The 20,901-nt window shown below is 28.1% G+C and overlaps 1 protein-coding gene across 1 annotated transcript; it reads right to left on the reverse strand.

Annotated features, from left to right (window-relative positions):
* Positions 1-18,586: 18,586 nt before the first annotated feature.
* On the reverse strand, positions 18,587-19,808 carry LOC131641995 (cytosolic sulfotransferase 15-like). The gene has a single exon (XM_058912289.1). The coding sequence runs from the start codon at positions 19,782-19,784 to the stop codon at positions 18,738-18,740; it is 1,047 nt and encodes a 348-aa protein (XP_058768272.1). The 5' UTR covers positions 19,785-19,808; the 3' UTR covers positions 18,587-18,737.
* Positions 19,809-20,901: the final 1,093 nt, after the last annotated feature.

The raw sequence follows: 20,901 nt of genomic DNA on the forward strand, positions 1-20,901 counted from the left end.
ATAAACTTTTCTTTTATAGCCTATTTGATTTCGGCTTGTATATCTTTTTGTTGTAATATTATTTACTTAGTTGCATTGTATTTTTTTTCTTGGATTGTATATTCCAACTTGAGATAGAATGTTAGAGTTAGTTGTTATTTTTAGTTATATATAGTTATTAGTTTAGTTGTTATTTTTAGTTATATATAGTTATTAGTTGGTTAATTTTGTTACAAGTTAGATAATATTTGTTAGTTGGTCATGAATATTATATAAAGGGTGTCATATATTCATTATAATGTACATCTCATCATTGAATCAATTCTAAGGAATTCAATAATCTCTTAATTTATTTCTCTCTTTCTTAGACTCAACTATGCTTCTCAATATTAGCCTTTATTTTTACAAGGACCCAAATCACAACGAAAAACATTGAAAATAGTACACACCCATAACCTTCCAAGCCCCCAATTTTATTAATGCAACAATGCATAAAAATTAATTTTCTGTTATACTAGTTCCAATAGCTTGAAATAAAACTCCTGAAAGTCCTTAAAAGACCACGAAAATCTAACAAACCAACAAAATACTCCAACCAATGTTTTTAAAAGACCATGATAATCATAATGAGTGACTATTTCTAATACATCAATTTGGAGCCTAACCCTAGCCACTTGGTGTAACTATAGGTGTAGAAATTTGGTGTAAGCATAACATTCCTCTTATTAATAAAAATGTTTGAGTTGATTTATCTTGTTTCAAATGTGATTTTATTAATATAAAGTGCAAGTTGTTTTATTGTAAGATTAAATTATTTTATATGGATTGAAATTGGATGCGGACTTATAGATGTCCTATGTGCAAATCGAAGCAATGATAAAAAAAAATTGGTATGGTAATGTAAAGTGTTTATAAACCTAGATTATTTTTAGTGATTAAGTGATTTGTTGTCGTTTGATTTATTTTTATATGTTCTTAATATTTTTACTTTTTGACAAATTGTAAATTGAAATACGCCTATAATCTAAAAAGTAATTTCAGCAAGTAATATTTGATAAGAATATTCTTGTTAATTATCATTTAGGCTAATGGATAATCCCATAAGACTGTGTTGTTCTTGTTAATGGAATGCTTAGTTTTATTTGTAACTCACTAATAGTCGTTAGAAATTAATTTAAGACTAAAGGTTTATTCACTAAGAAATTATGGATAAATATTTTAGGGAATCAGGTAATCATTATAAGTAATAATTAATTATAATAGGTCAATTTAGGATGAACTAAAGATCAAACTCTCATATCTGACATTTTATCATCTATTTATTTTCTACTGTATTAAGTTTATTCCTATTTTACTCTTTTGCAACAATCAACCAAAACCCCACCAATACCCTTTTTTCGACTGAATTGAATTCAAATCCTATAATAATACGTAGTCTTTGAGATTGACATTTAGAACTTCTTGATATCACTATATTAAACAATTTATTATACTTGCTAAATTACTATTCAAAGATAATGGAAAATGCAAAGTGATGGAAGAGTGGAGAAATTTTGGTTTTCAGGATTGTGGGATAAGGTTTGAGTGATGGAGATAGATGTGGAGTCCACCACTCAAAGAGAGGTAAAAATTGAAGTTTGTGGTCGTTAAATGCATTACAACCATAATGACCATTATTGCTAGGCCTTAATGCACATTGAAATGTTTTTTTAGGGGAATAAACTGGGCACATTACATCAGTAAATTCATCAATTTTTACTCTTTATATGTTATACTAGATGCTAGTTAGCATTTTCTATTCTATTTGTGTTTCCATCTTATTGTAATTAAAATTTGTGAGTTAAGTTTTGTATTTGAAGACCTATGATAAGGGTTATTGATTCTATTGGAGTGAGCATGAAGGAGACACCGGAAAATTTTCAAACGCGTCCAAAGTGGTGGAAGACTTATATGAGTTAGGCACAACGCCATTAAAGATATAAACTTTTCTTTTATAGCCTATTTGATTTCGGCTTGTATATCTTTTTGTTGTAATATTATTTACTTAGTTGCATTGTATTTTTTTTCTTGGATTGTATAATTCCAACTTGAGATAGAATGTTAGAGTTAGTTGTTATTTTTAGTTATATATAGTTATTAGTTTAGTTGTTATTTTTAGTTATATATAGTTATTAGTTGGTTAATTTTGTTACAAGTTAGATAATATTTGTTAGTTGGTCATGAATATTATATAAAGGGTGTCATATATTCATTATAATGTACATCTCATCATTGAATCAATTCTAAGGAATTCAATAATCTCTTAATTTATTTCTCTCTTTCTTAGACTCAACTATGCTTCTCAATATTAGCCTTTATTTTTACAAGGACCCAAATCACAACGAAAAACATTGAAAATAGTACACACCCATAACCTTCCAAGCCCCCAATTTTATTAATGCAACAATGCATAAAAATTAATTTTCTGTTATACTAGTTCCAATAGCTTGAAATAAAACTCCTGAAAGTCCTTAAAAGACCACGAAAATCTAACAAACCAACAAAATACTCCAACCAATGTTTTTAAAAGACCATGATAATCATAATGAGTGACTATTTCTAATACATCAATTTGGAGCCTAACCCTAGCCACTTGGTGTAACTATAGGTGTAGAAATTTGGTGTAAGCATAACATTCCTCTTATTAATAAAAATGTTTGAGTTGATTTATCTTGTTTCAAATGTGATTTTATTAATATAAAGTGCAAGTTGTTTTATTGTAAGATTAAATTATTTTATATGGATTGAAATTGGATGCGGACTTATAGATGTCCTATGTGCAAATCGAAGCAATGATAAAAAAAAATTGGTATGGTAATGTAAAGTGTTTATAAACCTAGATTATTTTTAGTGATTAAGTGATTTGTTGTCGTTTGATTTATTTTTATATGTTCTTAATATTTTTACTTTTTGACAAATTGTAAATTGAAATACGCCTATAATCTAAAAAGTAATTTCAGCAAGTAATATTTGATAAGAATATTCTTGTTAATTATCATTTAGGCTAATGGATAATCCCATAAGACTGTGTTGTTCTTGTTAATGGAATGCTTAGTTTTATTTGTAACTCACTAATAGTCGTTAGAAATTAATTTAAGACTAAAGGTTTATTCACTAAGAAATTATGGATAAATATTTTAGGGAATCAGGTAATCATTATAAGTAATAATTAATTATAATAGGTCAATTTAGGATGAACTAAAGATCAAACTCTCATATCTGACATTTTATCATCTATTTATTTTCTACTGTATTAAGTTTATTCCTATTTTACTCTTTTGCAACAATCAACCAAAACCCCACCAATACCCTTTTTTCGACTGAATTGAATTCAAATCCTATAATAATACGTAGTCTTTGAGATTGACATTTAGAACTTCTTGATATCACTATATTAAACAATTTATTATACTTGCTAAATTACTATTCAAAGATAATGGAAAATGCAAAGTGATGGAAGAGTGGAGAAATTTTGGTTTTCAGGATTGTGGGATAAGGTTTGAGTGATGGAGATAGATGTGGAGTCCACCACTCAAAGAGAGGTAAAAATTGAAGTTTGTGGTCGTTAAATGCATTACAACCATAATGACCATTATTGCTAGGCCTTAATGCACATTGAAATGTTTTTTTAGGGGAATAAACTGGGCACATTACATCAGTAAATTCATCAATTTTTACTCTTTATATGTTATACTAGATGCTAGTTAGCATTTTCTATTCTATTTGTGTTTCCATCTTATTGTAATTAAAATTTGTGAGTTAAGTTTTGTATTTGAAGACCTATGATAAGGGTTATTGATTCTATTGGAGTGAGCATGAAGGAGACACCGGAAAATTTTCAAACGCGTCCAAAGTGGTGGAAGACTTATATGAGTTAGGCACAACGCCATTAAAGATATAAACTTTTCTTTTATAGCCTATTTGATTTCGGCTTGTATATCTTTTTGTTGTAATATTATTTACTTAGTTGCATTGTATTTTTTTTCTTGGATTGTATAATTCCAACTTGAGATAGAATGTTAGAGTTAGTTGTTATTTTTAGTTATATATAGTTATTAGTTTAGTTGTTATTTTTAGTTATATATAGTTATTAGTTGGTTAATTTTGTTACAAGTTAGATAATATTTGTTAGTTGGTCATGAATATTATATAAAGGGTGTCATATATTCATTATAATGTACATCTCATCATTGAATCAATTCTAAGGAATTCAATAATCTCTTAATTTATTTCTCTCTTTCTTAGACTCAACTATGCTTCTCAATATTAGCCTTTATTTTTACAAGGACCCAAATCACAACGAAAAACATTGAAAATAGTACACACCCATAACCTTCCAAGCCCCCAATTTTATTAATGCAACAATGCATAAAAATTAATTTTCTGTTATACTAGTTCCAATAGCTTGAAATAAAACTCCTGAAAGTCCTTAAAAGACCACGAAAATCTAACAAACCAACAAAATACTCCAACCAATGTTTTTAAAAGACCATGATAATCATAATGAGTGACTATTTCTAATACATCAATTTGGAGCCTAACCCTAGCCACTTGGTGTAACTATAGGTGTAGAAATTTGGTGTAAGCATAACATTCCTCTTATTAATAAAAATGTTTGAGTTGATTTATCTTGTTTCAAATGTGATTTTATTAATATAAAGTGCAAGTTGTTTTATTGTAAGATTAAATTATTTTATATGGATTGAAATTGGATGCGGACTTATAGATGTCCTATGTGCAAATCGAAGCAATGATAAAAAAAAATTGGTATGGTAATGTAAAGTGTTTATAAACCTAGATTATTTTTAGTGATTAAGTGATTTGTTGTCGTTTGATTTATTTTTATATGTTCTTAATATTTTTACTTTTTGACAAATTGTAAATTGAAATACGCCTATAATCTAAAAAGTAATTTCAGCAAGTAATATTTGATAAGAATATTCTTGTTAATTATCATTTAGGCTAATGGATAATCCCATAAGACTGTGTTGTTCTTGTTAATGGAATGCTTAGTTTTATTTGTAACTCACTAATAGTCGTTAGAAATTAATTTAAGACTAAAGGTTTATTCACTAAGAAATTATGGATAAATATTTTAGGGAATCAGGTAATCATTATAAGTAATAATTAATTATAATAGGTCAATTTAGGATGAACTAAAGATCAAACTCTCATATCTGACATTTTATCATCTATTTATTTTCTACTGTATTAAGTTTATTCCTATTTTACTCTTTTGCAACAATCAACCAAAACCCCACCAATACCCTTTTTTCGACTGAATTGAATTCAAATCCTATAATAATACGTAGTCTTTGAGATTGACATTTAGAACTTCTTGATATCACTATATTAAACAATTTATTATACTTGCTAAATTACTATTCAAAGATAATGGAAAATGCAAAGTGATGGAAGAGTGGAGAAATTTTGGTTTTCAGGATTGTGGGATAAGGTTTGAGTGATGGAGATAGATGTGGAGTCCACCACTCAAAGAGAGGTAAAAATTGAAGTTTGTGGTCGTTAAATGCATTACAACCATAATGACCATTATTGCTAGGCCTTAATGCACATTGAAATGTTTTTTTAGGGGAATAAACTGGGCACATTACATCAGTAAATTCATCAATTTTTACTCTTTATATGTTATACTAGATGCTAGTTAGCATTTTCTATTCTATTTGTGTTTCCATCTTATTGTAATTAAAATTTGTGAGTTAAGTTTTGTATTTGAAGACCTATGATAAGGGTTATTGATTCTATTGGAGTGAGCATGAAGGAGACACCGGAAAATTTTCAAACGCGTCCAAAGTGGTGGAAGACTTATATGAGTTAGGCACAACGCCATTAAAGATATAAACTTTTCTTTTATAGCCTATTTGATTTCGGCTTGTATATCTTTTTGTTGTAATATTATTTACTTAGTTGCATTGTATTTTTTTTCTTGGATTGTATAATTCCAACTTGAGATAGAATGTTAGAGTTAGTTGTTATTTTTAGTTATATATAGTTATTAGTTTAGTTGTTATTTTTAGTTATATATAGTTATTAGTTGGTTAATTTTGTTACAAGTTAGATAATATTTGTTAGTTGGTCATGAATATTATATAAAGGGTGTCATATATTCATTATAATGTACATCTCATCATTGAATCAATTCTAAGGAATTCAATAATCTCTTAATTTATTTCTCTCTTTCTTAGACTCAACTATGCTTCTCAATATTAGCCTTTATTTTTACAAGGACCCAAATCACAACGAAAAACATTGAAAATAGTACACACCCATAACCTTCCAAGCCCCCAATTTTATTAATGCAACAATGCATAAAAATTAATTTTCTGTTATACTAGTTCCAATAGCTTGAAATAAAACTCCTGAAAGTCCTTAAAAGACCACGAAAATCTAACAAACCAACAAAATACTCCAACCAATGTTTTTAAAAGACCATGATAATCATAATGAGTGACTATTTCTAATACATCAATTTGGAGCCTAACCCTAGCCACTTGGTGTAACTATAGGTGTAGAAATTTGGTGTAAGCATAACATTCCTCTTATTAATAAAAATGTTTGAGTTGATTTATCTTGTTTCAAATGTGATTTTATTAATATAAAGTGCAAGTTGTTTTATTGTAAGATTAAATTATTTTATATGGATTGAAATTGGATGCGGACTTATAGATGTCCTATGTGCAAATCGAAGCAATGATAAAAAAAAATTGGTATGGTAATGTAAAGTGTTTATAAACCTAGATTATTTTTAGTGATTAAGTGATTTGTTGTCGTTTGATTTATTTTTATATGTTCTTAATATTTTTACTTTTTGACAAATTGTAAATTGAAATACGCCTATAATCTAAAAAGTAATTTCAGCAAGTAATATTTGATAAGAATATTCTTGTTAATTATCATTTAGGCTAATGGATAATCCCATAAGACTGTGTTGTTCTTGTTAATGGAATGCTTAGTTTTATTTGTAACTCACTAATAGTCGTTAGAAATTAATTTAAGACTAAAGGTTTATTCACTAAGAAATTATGGATAAATATTTTAGGGAATCAGGTAATCATTATAAGTAATAATTAATTATAATAGGTCAATTTAGGATGAACTAAAGATCAAACTCTCATATCTGACATTTTATCATCTATTTATTTTCTACTGTATTAAGTTTATTCCTATTTTACTCTTTTGCAACAATCAACCAAAACCCCACCAATACCCTTTTTTCGACTGAATTGAATTCAAATCCTATAATAATACGTAGTCTTTGAGATTGACATTTAGAACTTCTTGATATCACTATATTAAACAATTTATTATACTTGCTAAATTACTATTCAAAGATAATGGAAAATGCAAAGTGATGGAAGAGTGGAGAAATTTTGGTTTTCAGGATTGTGGGATAAGGTTTGAGTGATGGAGATAGATGTGGAGTCCACCACTCAAAGAGAGGTAAAAATTGAAGTTTGTGGTCGTTAAATGCATTACAACCATAATGACCATTATTGCTAGGCCTTAATGCACATTGAAATGTTTTTTTAGGGGAATAAACTGGGCACATTACATCAGTAAATTCATCAATTTTTACTCTTTATATGTTATACTAGATGCTAGTTAGCATTTTCTATTCTATTTGTGTTTCCATCTTATTGTAATTAAAATTTGTGAGTTAAGTTTTGTATTTGAAGACCTATGATAAGGGTTATTGATTCTATTGGAGTGAGCATGAAGGAGACACCGGAAAATTTTCAAACGCGTCCAAAGTGGTGGAAGACTTATATGAGTTAGGCACAACGCCATTAAAGATATAAACTTTTCTTTTATAGCCTATTTGATTTCGGCTTGTATATCTTTTTGTTGTAATATTATTTACTTAGTTGCATTGTATTTTTTTTCTTGGATTGTATATTCCAACTTGAGATAGAATGTTAGAGTTAGTTGTTATTTTTAGTTATATATAGTTATTAGTTTAGTTGTTATTTTTAGTTATATATAGTTATTAGTTGGTTAATTTTGTTACAAGTTAGATAATATTTGTTAGTTGGTCATGAATATTATATAAAGGGTGTCATATATTCATTATAATGTACATCTCATCATTGAATCAATTCTAAGGAATTCAATAATCTCTTAATTTATTTCTCTCTTTCTTAGACTCAACTATGCTTCTCAATATTAGCCTTTATTTTTACAAGGACCCAAATCACAACGAAAAACATTGAAAATAGTACACACCCATAACCTTCCAAGCCCCCAATTTTATTAATGCAACAATGCATAAAAATTAATTTTCTGTTATACTAGTTCCAATAGCTTGAAATAAAACTCCTGAAAGTCCTTAAAAGACCACGAAAATCTAACAAACCAACAAAATACTCCAACCAATGTTTTTAAAAGACCATGATAATCATAATGAGTGACTATTTCTAATACATCAATTTGGAGCCTAACCCTAGCCACTTGGTGTAACTATAGGTGTAGAAATTTGGTGTAAGCATAACATTCCTCTTATTAATAAAAATGTTTGAGTTGATTTATCTTGTTTCAAATGTGATTTTATTAATATAAAGTGCAAGTTGTTTTATTGTAAGATTAAATTATTTTATATGGATTGAAATTGGATGCGGACTTATAGATGTCCTATGTGCAAATCGAAGCAATGATAAAAAAAAATTGGTATGGTAATGTAAAGTGTTTATAAACCTAGATTATTTTTAGTGATTAAGTGATTTGTTGTCGTTTGATTTATTTTTATATGTTCTTAATATTTTTACTTTTTGACAAATTGTAAATTGAAATACGCCTATAATCTAAAAAGTAATTTCAGCAAGTAATATTTGATAAGAATATTCTTGTTAATTATCATTTAGGCTAATGGATAATCCCATAAGACTGTGTTGTTCTTGTTAATGGAATGCTTAGTTTTATTTGTAACTCACTAATAGTCGTTAGAAATTAATTTAAGACTAAAGGTTTATTCACTAAGAAATTATGGATAAATATTTTAGGGAATCAGGTAATCATTATAAGTAATAATTAATTATAATAGGTCAATTTAGGATGAACTAAAGATCAAACTCTCATATCTGACATTTTATCATCTATTTATTTTCTACTGTATTAAGTTTATTCCTATTTTACTCTTTTGCAACAATCAACCAAAACCCCACCAATACCCTTTTTTCGACTGAATTGAATTCAAATCCTATAATAATACGTAGTCTTTGAGATTGACATTTAGAACTTCTTGATATCACTATATTAAACAATTTATTATACTTGCTAAATTACTATTCAAAGATAATGGAAAATGCAAAGTGATGGAAGAGTGGAGAAATTTTGGTTTTCAGGATTGTGGGATAAGGTTTGAGTGATGGAGATAGATGTGGAGTCCACCACTCAAAGAGAGGTAAAAATTGAAGTTTGTGGTCGTTAAATGCATTACAACCATAATGACCATTATTGCTAGGCCTTAATGCACATTGAAATGTTTTTTTAGGGGAATAAACTGGGCACATTACATCAGTAAATTCATCAATTTTTACTCTTTATATGTTATACTAGATGCTAGTTAGCATTTTCTATTCTATTTGTGTTTCCATCTTATTGTAATTAAAATTTGTGAGTTAAGTTTTGTATTTGAAGACCTATGATAAGGGTTATTGATTCTATTGGAGTGAGCATGAAGGAGACACCGGAAAATTTTCAAACGCGTCCAAAGTGGTGGAAGACTTATATGAGTTAGGCACAACGCCATTAAAGATATAAACTTTTCTTTTATAGCCTATTTGATTTCGGCTTGTATATCTTTTTGTTGTAATATTATTTACTTAGTTGCATTGTATTTTTTTTCTTGGATTGTATATTCCAACTTGAGATAGAATGTTAGAGTTAGTTGTTATTTTTAGTTATATATAGTTATTAGTTTAGTTGTTATTTTTAGTTATATATAGTTATTAGTTGGTTAATTTTGTTACAAGTTAGATAATATTTGTTAGTTGGTCATGAATATTATATAAAGGGTGTCATATATTCATTATAATGTACATCTCATCATTGAATCAATTCTAAGGAATTCAATAATCTCTTAATTTATTTCTCTCTTTCTTAGACTCAACTATGCTTCTCAATATTAGCCTTTATTTTTACAAGGACCCAAATCACAACGAAAAACATTGAAAATAGTACACACCCATAACCTTCCAAGCCCCCAATTTTATTAATGCAACAATGCATAAAAATTAATTTTCTGTTATACTAGTTCCAATAGCTTGAAATAAAACTCCTGAAAGTCCTTAAAAGACCACGAAAATCTAACAAACCAACAAAATACTCCAACCAATGTTTTTAAAAGACCATGATAATCATAATGAGTGACTATTTCTAATACATCAATTTGGAGCCTAACCCTAGCCACTTGGTGTAACTATAGGTGTAGAAATTTGGTGTAAGCATAACATTCCTCTTATTAATAAAAATGTTTGAGTTGATTTATCTTGTTTCAAATGTGATTTTATTAATATAAAGTGCAAGTTGTTTTATTGTAAGATTAAATTATTTTATATGGATTGAAATTGGATGCGGACTTATAGATGTCCTATGTGCAAATCGAAGCAATGATAAAAAAAAATTGGTATGGTAATGTAAAGTGTTTATAAACCTAGATTATTTTTAGTGATTAAGTGATTTGTTGTCGTTTGATTTATTTTTATATGTTCTTAATATTTTTACTTTTTGACAAATTGTAAATTGAAATACGCCTATAATCTAAAAAGTAATTTCAGCAAGTAATATTTGATAAGAATATTCTTGTTAATTATCATTTAGGCTAATGGATAATCCCATAAGACTGTGTTGTTCTTGTTAATGGAATGCTTAGTTTTATTTGTAACTCACTAATAGTCGTTAGAAATTAATTTAAGACTAAAGGTTTATTCACTAAGAAATTATGGATAAATATTTTAGGGAATCAGGTAATCATTATAAGTAATAATTAATTATAATAGGTCAATTTAGGATGAACTAAAGATCAAACTCTCATATCTGACATTTTATCATCTATTTATTTTCTACTGTATTAAGTTTATTCCTATTTTACTCTTTTGCAACAATCAACCAAAACCCCACCAATACCCTTTTTTCGACTGAATTGAATTCAAATCCTATAATAATACGTAGTCTTTGAGATTGACATTTAGAACTTCTTGATATCACTATATTAAACAATTTATTATACTTGCTAAATTACTATTCAAAGATAATGGAAAATGCAAAGTGATGGAAGAGTGGAGAAATTTTGGTTTTCAGGATTGTGGGATAAGGTTTGAGTGATGGAGATAGATGTGGAGTCCACCACTCAAAGAGAGGTAAAAATTGAAGTTTGTGGTCGTTAAATGCATTACAACCATAATGACCATTATTGCTAGGCCTTAATGCACATTGAAATGTTTTTTTAGGGGAATAAACTGGGCACATTACATCAGTAAATTCATCAATTTTTACTCTTTATATGTTATACTAGATGCTAGTTAGCATTTTCTATTCTATTTGTGTTTCCATCTTATTGTAATTAAAATTTGTGAGTTAAGTTTTGTATTTGAAGACCTATGATAAGGGTTATTGATTCTATTGGAGTGAGCATGAAGGAGACACCGGAAAATTTTCAAACGCGTCCAAAGTGGTGGAAGACTTATATGAGTTAGGCACAACGCCATTAAAGATATAAACTTTTCTTTTATAGCCTATTTGATTTCGGCTTGTATATCTTTTTGTTGTAATATTATTTACTTAGTTGCATTGTATTTTTTTTCTTGGATTGTATAATTCCAACTTGAGATAGAATGTTAGAGTTAGTTGTTATTTTTAGTTATATATAGTTATTAGTTTAGTTGTTATTTTTAGTTATATATAGTTATTAGTTGGTTAATTTTGTTACAAGTTAGATAATATTTGTTAGTTGGTCATGAATATTATATAAAGGGTGTCATATATTCATTATAATGTACATCTCATCATTGAATCAATTCTAAGGAATTCAATAATCTCTTAATTTATTTCTCTCTTTCTTAGACTCAACTATGCTTCTCAATATTAGCCTTTATTTTTACAAGGACCCAAATCACAACGAAAAACATTGAAAATAGTACACACCCATAACCTTCCAAGCCCCCAATTTTATTAATGCAACAATGCATAAAAATTAATTTTCTGTTATACTAGTTCCAATAGCTTGAAATAAAACTCCTGAAAGTCCTTAAAAGACCACGAAAATCTAACAAACCAACAAAATACTCCAACCAATGTTTTTAAAAGACCATGATAATCATAATGAGTGACTATTTCTAATACATCAATTTGGAGCCTAACCCTAGCCACTTGGTGTAACTATAGGTGTAGAAATTTGGTGTAAGCATAACATTCCTCTTATTAATAAAAATGTTTGAGTTGATTTATCTTGTTTCAAATGTGATTTTATTAATATAAAGTGCAAGTTGTTTTATTGTAAGATTAAATTATTTTATATGGATTGAAATTGGATGCGGACTTATAGATGTCCTATGTGCAAATCGAAGCAATGATAAAAAAAAATTGGTATGGTAATGTAAAGTGTTTATAAACCTAGATTATTTTTAGTGATTAAGTGATTTGTTGTCGTTTGATTTATTTTTATATGTTCTTAATATTTTTACTTTTTGACAAATTGTAAATTGAAATACACCTATAATCTAAAAAGTAATTTCAGCAAGTAATATTTGATAAGAATATTCTTGTTAATTATCATTTAGGCTAATGGATAATCCCATAAGACTGTGTTGTTCTTGTTAATGGAATGCTTAGTTTTATTTGTAACTCACTAATAGTCGTTAGAAATTAATTTAAGACTAAAGGTTTATTCACTAAGAAATTATGGATAAATATTTTAGGGAATCAGGTAATCATTATAAGTAATAATTAATTATAATAGGTCAATTTAGGATGAACTAAAGATCAAACTCTCATATCTGACATTTTATCATCTATTTATTTTCTACTGTATTAAGTTTATTCCTATTTTACTCTTTTGCAACAATCAACCAAAACCCCACCAATACCCTTTTTTCGACTGAATTGAATTCAAATCCTATAATAATACGTAGTCTTTGAGATTGACATTTAGAACTTCTTGATATCACTATATTAAACAATTTATTATACTTGCTAAATTACTATTCAAAGATAATGGAAAATGCAAAGTGATGGAAGAGTGGAGAAATTTTGGTTTTCAGGATTGTGGGATAAGGTTTGAGTGATGGAGATAGATGTGGAGTCCACCACTCAAAGAGAGGTAAAAATTGAAGTTTGTGGTCGTTAAATGCATTACAACCATAATGACCATTATTGCTAGGCCTTAATGCACATTGAAATGTTTTTTTAGGGGAATAAACTGGGCACATTACATCAGTAAATTCATCAATTTTTACTCTTTATATGTTATACTAGATGCTAGTTAGCATTTTCTATTCTATTTGTGTTTCCATCTTATTGTAATTAAAATTTGTGAGTTAAGTTTTGTATTTGAAGACCTATGATAAGGGTTATTGATTCTATTGGAGTGAGCATGAAGGAGACACCGGAAAATTTTCAAACGCGTCCAAAGTGGTGGAAGACTTATATGAGTTAGGCACAACGCCATTAAAGATATAAACTTTTCTTTTATAGCCTATTTGATTTCGGCTTGTATATCTTTTTGTTGTAATATTATTTACTTAGTTGCATTGTATTTTTTTTCTTGGATTGTATATTCCAACTTGAGATAGAATGTTAGAGTTAGTTGTTATTTTTAGTTATATATAGTTATTAGTTTAGTTGTTATTTTTAGTTATATATAGTTATTAGTTGGTTAATTTTGTTACAAGTTAGATAATATTTGTTAGTTGGTCATGAATATTATATAAAGGGTGTCATATATTCATTATAATGTACATCTCATCATTGAATCAATTCTAAGGAATTCAATAATCTCTTAATTTATTTCTCTCTTTCTTAGACTCAACTATGCTTCTCAATATTAGCCTTTATTTTTACAAGGACCCAAATCACAACGAAAAACATTGAAAATAGTACACACCCATAACCTTCCAAGCCCCCAATTTTATTAATGCAACAATGCATAAAAATTAATTTTCTGTTATACTAGTTCCAATAGCTTGAAATAAAACTCCTGAAAGTCCTTAAAAGACCACGAAAATCTAACAAACCAACAAAATACTCCAACCAATGTTTTTAAAAGACCATGATAATCATAATGAGTGACTATTTCTAATACATCAATTTGGAGCCTAACCCTAGCCACTTGGTGTAACTATAGGTGTAGAAATTTGGTGTAAGCATAACATTCCTCTTATTAATAAAAATGTTTGAGTTGATTTATCTTGTTTCAAATGTGATTTTATTAATATAAAGTGCAAGTTGTTTTATTGTAAGATTAAATTATTTTATATGGATTGAAATTGGATGCGGACTTATAGATGTCCTATGTGCAAATCGAAGCAATGATAAAAAAAAAAATTGGTATGGTAATGTAAAGTGTTTATAAACCTAGATTATTTTTAGTGATTAAGTGATTTGTTGTCGTTTGATTTATTTTTATATGTTCTTAATATTTTTACTTTTTGACAAATTGTAAATTGAAATACGCCTATAATCTAAAAAGTAATTTCAGCAAGTAATATTTGATAAGAATATTCTTGTTAATTATCATTTAGGCTAATGGATAATCCCATAAGACTGTGTTGTTCTTGTTAATGGAATGCTTAGTTTTATTTGTAACTCACTAATAGTCGTTAGAAATTAATTTAAGACTAAAGGTTTATTCACTAAGAAATTATGGATAAATATTTTAGGGAATCAGGTAATCATTATAAGTAATAATTAATTATAATAGGTCAATTTAGGATGAAATAAAGATCAAACTCTCATCTCTGACATTTTATCATCTATTTATTTTCTACTGTATTAAGTTTATTCCTATTTTACTCTTTTGCAACAACCAACCAAAACCCCACTAATACCCTTTTTTCGACTGAATTGAATTCAAATCCTATAATAATACGTAGTCTTTGAGATTGACATTTAGAACTTCTTGATATCACTATATTAAACGATGTATTACACTTGCTAAATTACTATTCAAAGATAATGGAAAGTGCAAAGTGATGGAAGAGTGGAGAAATTTTGGTTTTCAGGATTGTGGGATAAGGTTTGAGTGATGGAGATGGATGTGGAGTCCACCACTCAAAGAGAGGTAAAAATTGAAGTTTGAGGTCGTTAAATGCATTACAACCATAATGACCATTATTGCTAGGCCTTAATGCACATTGAAATGTTATTTTAGGGGAATGAACTAGGCACATTACATCAGTAATTTCATCAATTTTTACTCTTTATATGTTATACTAGATGCTAGTTAGCATTTTCTATTCTATTTGTGTTTCCATCTTATTGTAATTAAAATTTGTTAGTCAAGTTTTGTATTTTAAGACCTATGATAAGGGTTATTGATTTCTATTGGAGTGAGCATGAAGGAGACACCGAAAAAATTTCAAACGCGTCCAAAGTGGTGGAAGACTTATATGAGTTAGGCACAACGCCATTAACGATATAAACTTTTCTTTTATAGCCTATTTGATTTTGGCTCGTAAAAATCTTTTTGTTGTAATTTTATTTACTTAGTTGCATTGTATTTTTTTTTCTTGGATTGTATATTCCAACTTGAGGTAGAATGTTAGAGTTAGTTGTTATTTTTAGTTATATATAGTTATTAGTTGGTTAATTTTGTTACAAGTTAGATAAGATTTGTTAGTTGGTCATGAATATTATATAAAGGGTATCATATATTCATTATAATGTACATCTCATCATTGAATCAATTCTAAACAATTCAATAATCTCTTAATTTATTTCTCTCTTTCTTAGACTCAACTATGCTTCTCAATATTAGCCTTTATTTTTACAAGGACCCAAATCACAACGAAAAACATTGAAAATAGTACACACCCATAACCTTCCAAGCCCCCAATTTTATTAATGCAACAATGCATAAAAATTAATTTTCTACTATACTAGTTCCAATAGCTTGAAATAAAACTCCTGAAAGTCCTTAAAAGACCACGAAAATCTAACAAACCAACAAAATACTCCAACCAATGTTTTTAAAAGACCATGATAATCATAATGAGTGATTATTTCTAATACATCAATTTGGAGCCTAGCCCTAGCCACTTACAGTTACAATTGCGAAGGCATCATTAAAAAAGACAAAAACCTAATAGAAAAAATAAAAAATTAGAAAAGAAAAAAAAGCATACATTTGCAAATTGCAAATCTTTATGTGCTGATAGTTAAAACGGTGAATTTTTTTTTCTTTATGCGCTCTGGTGTGACAACCGGATCGAAATCAATGAAAATCAATGAAGTCGCCATCGATTGTTTATTTATCCCAAGAGATGGGAAAGGAAAACATCGACTAATCGACTAAAACCTAATGGAAAAAAACAAACAAACAAAGGTTTTACGACCCAGAGAAAGGGTAAGGGTGTCGATTACGCAAGGAGAAGGGGTTAGCACTCCTCACGTCCGTCGTACTCGATGGGGTCCGCTCTTATTAGTCTAAATCTAAGGGTGTTATCTAAAAGTCTAAAGTCTAAAGCTAAAGGGAAACGCACGAAAAAAGAAAGAGAAAAGAAACACGGGAAAAAGAAAGAAAATATATACAAGATTGTGCTCGTTCAGGTCATGCGACCTAATTCCAACATATCCCGATTAAGGAATCAGAGCAGCCGTAGTTCGGCTCAAAAGATTTTGTGTGTGTGTGTGATATTAAACGTCGCATTCCACTGCTGCTCGACCTTTGGAGACTTACACAATTGTCGTGGAATCGAATTAACATGTGCTTAAAGGAAAAAGAAAAGAAAATCGAACAAAGCATTTTGAAAGGAAAAGAAAATATAAAAGATTGAATATATACAAACATAAATAGCTAAAAAGGAAAATAAACAAGTTAACCATTTAATCAATTAATTAAAAATTGATTAAATTAATTAATCAAAATTAAGAAAAATCAATTAGTAAACTAATCGATTTTACGTAATAAGGAATAACTAATTAAATTAATATTTAACTAATTGATTAAAAGATTAAAGTGTGTAAAATAAAATCAAATAGGAGAATAGAAACTAATTAAAATGTTTTTTTAAGTTTTTCTTAATAAGAGAAGAATAAAATCTAAATTAAAATAAAGCATGTTTTTGGTATTTTTAATATGTAATAGAGAATAAAAAGCAATTAGTAAAAAACATAGAAACAAGCAAAATGGAGGTGTAATTAAAAGTTGGGCTCAAAGAGATGGCCCAAAAGCTGTTCAAAAGGGGGGTCCGCATGGAAAAGGGGTGTTAATATGGATAACGGGATCGGGCTGTAACAAGATGGGCCGAAATACTACAAGCCTAGTCTGAAACTAAAGTTTCCAACAAAAACCATTCTCCTCTTTGCTCATGCTGAGAATCGTGAATTGGCTTGTGTGGGCCCTCTTGCAATTTCCTTCCACCTTTTATTTGACTTTAATAAAAAAGATAAAAACAATAATGCTAATAATAATAAAAAAAGAAAAAGAATTGTTTAGTAAAAATAAACTAAAATATGAAAGAACAAGAAAGGATAATTTTGTATTAAAAACTAATTTAATTCTAAACATAATTCAAATTAAAATGATTATTTCAAATTTGAATTAAAATCAAGATTAAACTAATGATTAATACAAAATCAAGATATATTTCAGACTTTTTTTAATAAGAACTAAACATATGAAATTAGAATGAGGATAAAGAAACTTTAAAGCTCAAAATGGAATGGACGCGAAATATCAACTTTTATATTGACTGCTTCACATCATCTCGCGAATCACGCTTTTCTCGATTCAGTCTCTGTCTAACAATAACAAAAGAAAAAGACATATTTTTTGCAATTTTGATCAATGATTAGCAAACATAAAGAATAATTGAATAAAATGAGATGATGCGAATGAGATGGAATCGTAGGGTAAAAATCAGGGTGCAACATTTAGTTCTTAGGGGAATGGGGTCCTAGTATTCCAGAGTTCGTGCTCGAGAAGTTATGATTTTGGCCAAGTATTGTTCCTACCAAGAATCAAACTCGATATTCCCCGAACCTTCGTCTTTAGCAGGAGCTCGTTTACCACTCGAGCCCAATTGTCTGGTTCAAAACGGTGAATTTAGAATCACAAAAATTGGCAAGTCTTTAAATCAATGTGATGACAACAAGAATGAAGAAAATTAACAAATCTGCATGCAAAGAGAGAGGATTCTAATGTTGGACAACTTATATGAATTAGAATCGGGAAGAAAATTAACTTCGCCTCCGCTACGAGAATCATTGGAGAGAGAGAGAGAGAGAGAGAGAGAGAGAGAGAGAGAGAATATTAATGAAAATAACATGGTTACTATACATTGAGTGATTCACTCAAGAAAACATTAATGAAAATTTAAATCAACACATTTCCATTCATTTGATTCAATGGTTACAACTGAAATAACATGTAACCACATATATGGTTACTATACATGTAATACCTCTTTATTTAAAAAGAAAAAAGAAAAATATAGAAACAACATTTTTGCCATACAAACACCTCTTTATTAAAAAAAAGGAACCATCGGTCATTTGTTAGAAGTATGAAGGGGCCACTCTAATTTGATTTTCGATCCACCTAACTTTTCTTCCACGACTTTAGATAGTTTTTCTTCCATCAAAGAGGAAAAATAATTTCTCCAATCTCCTACTTGAGCCTTTCGAAAGAAGAATTTATTGTCAATGTTTTGCATAAGAGTTTCAGATTTATTTACCTCTAATTCCTTCATCTTTTGAAAGTCACATAAATCAATTATATTTTCGATCACTTTATTATTTTTCTCTTCTCGAGTGAAAGGAAAGCCCAAAAAATCTGCGATTTTGTTGACATATAAAATGGGTTCTTCTCTTAGGTTTTCATATTTTAAGAATAGAACTTTTTCTGATCTGATGATGCTTTCATTCAAATAACCCAAATTATGATCCCAAAATGAACCAAATGGAGTTATACCCTTGCAGTAATTTTCAAAAGCCTCTTCTAAGCTTAAATTTTGTAAAGATTGATGATTTGACCTTGCTTTATTAGCAAAAAACCAAGCAGACACAAAATTATCAAATGGATTTCTACTTATATAAATTATCTTACAATTGGACTTCTTAATTGACTTGGCAAGTGAATGGAATGGAATGTGAGTTCCAAAAATCCTTGGTTCAATCATTTTTGACGAGTCAACTTGAGGAAATCGATCACAGATATCTCCAGTACCATAAACATTAAATTCAAAGTAAGGTACTAAATCATGAGAGATTGACTTAAGTAATGGATGATCATCGAAGGATGGAAAATTATTGCGATTAACAATTGCGAATGTAAGTGCTTTCATCCAAGTGGTGCCAGCTTTTGGTAAGCTCGAAACAATAACATCATTGTCTTTAGCTTGAAAGTATTTTTGGAAAGAGTTTACCGATTGGATAAGATCTGATGGACACCAAAAACCTTGAAAGTAATAATAATATTCGAATGGCATCCACCCATTTTCTTTAGGAAGTGAGAGGATTAATTGTTGATCGTCTTTTTGTCTTGCTTGATCTTGTTCATCTCTTGATTGGTCTCCAATTAATTTTGTGGAAGCCATTACAAGAGAACACAAATGCTAACCTTCAATAATAGTCACTAATTAGATGAATATTTTCCTCTCTTTCAAGGTATTATTTATAGCAACAATACATAAGTGGTTTGCAAAAGAAAGAAATTTAAAATTTGACAAAAAGAAATTTGATATAAATTTATTTATTTATTGTTTAAAACCTAGGTAATTTCCATTATCCACCGTTTTTTTAAATTATAGAGGACTTTTGATTTGGGTATTGACAAATTTTCTTATAATAAGTATTTTAATAACTAGAAAGTCAAATGTCGAGAACTCATCCGCATTGTGATAATTAAATATTTCTATTGTTAACCTAGTTTATCGAGAAAATTTATAATAATTTTTATTAGAGGTATTATTTTTGTTTCGTAATTAGTTGAGTATAGTAATTTAATATTAAATATTAATTAAATTCATATGATAATTTATTTTATTGATTTGTTTCTTACTTTTAAAATGAAGTATAGTTAAACTTTAAAATTCAAAAAGAAAAATCCACCATCAAACTTTAAACTTTTTTTAGTGTATCATGTTGAATAATAGTTGGAATTTTTTTGTGTGTTATATTTTTTTCATTTCAAGTTTTATTTGTCAATAAAATAATTTAAAATTATGAAAAATAAAATAGTGGGGATTTAATACACATGCATTATCAAATACAAAAAAAAAAAAGTAAATCTCAAACTTAATAGTGTGAACTTTCATTTAAATTTAAAAGTTCATTGGACTTTATATTTGAACATAGAAATTGGAAGATAAAAAATATAAATCAATAAAGGACTAAAAATTTAAACCTTCATATACAATTTTTTATCCTTATGACCTTTTTATGTTTATTAATCCTTATTTTAAAAAATAAGAACAATTAATCTTAATTTTTAAATTTGTGTTCATTGATATTAATGGAATAAGTTGATTTTTTTTCTATAGCTATATTTATTTGTAATTTATATAATTTTCAACAAAATTAATTCATATTATATTTTAAAAACAAAATATTTAATTTGTTGTATTTTGAAAATAATGAAATCGGTTCAAAATATTTTTATAGATGATATTAACTTTAATAATTAGTCTATAAGTAATAATTATCATCATACGA

This window comes from Vicia villosa, unplaced genomic scaffold, assembly GCF_029867415.1.
Source record: "Vicia villosa cultivar HV-30 ecotype Madison, WI unplaced genomic scaffold, Vvil1.0 ctg.004353F_1_1, whole genome shotgun sequence".
NCBI lineage: Eukaryota > Viridiplantae > Streptophyta > Magnoliopsida > Fabales > Fabaceae > Vicia > Vicia villosa.

Bases quoted from the DNA above. Each gene is read 5' to 3' on its own strand.
- LOC131641995 (XM_058912289.1), bottom strand. From the start codon at position 19,784: ATGGCTTCCACAAAATTAATTGGAGACCAATCAAGAGATGAACAAGAT.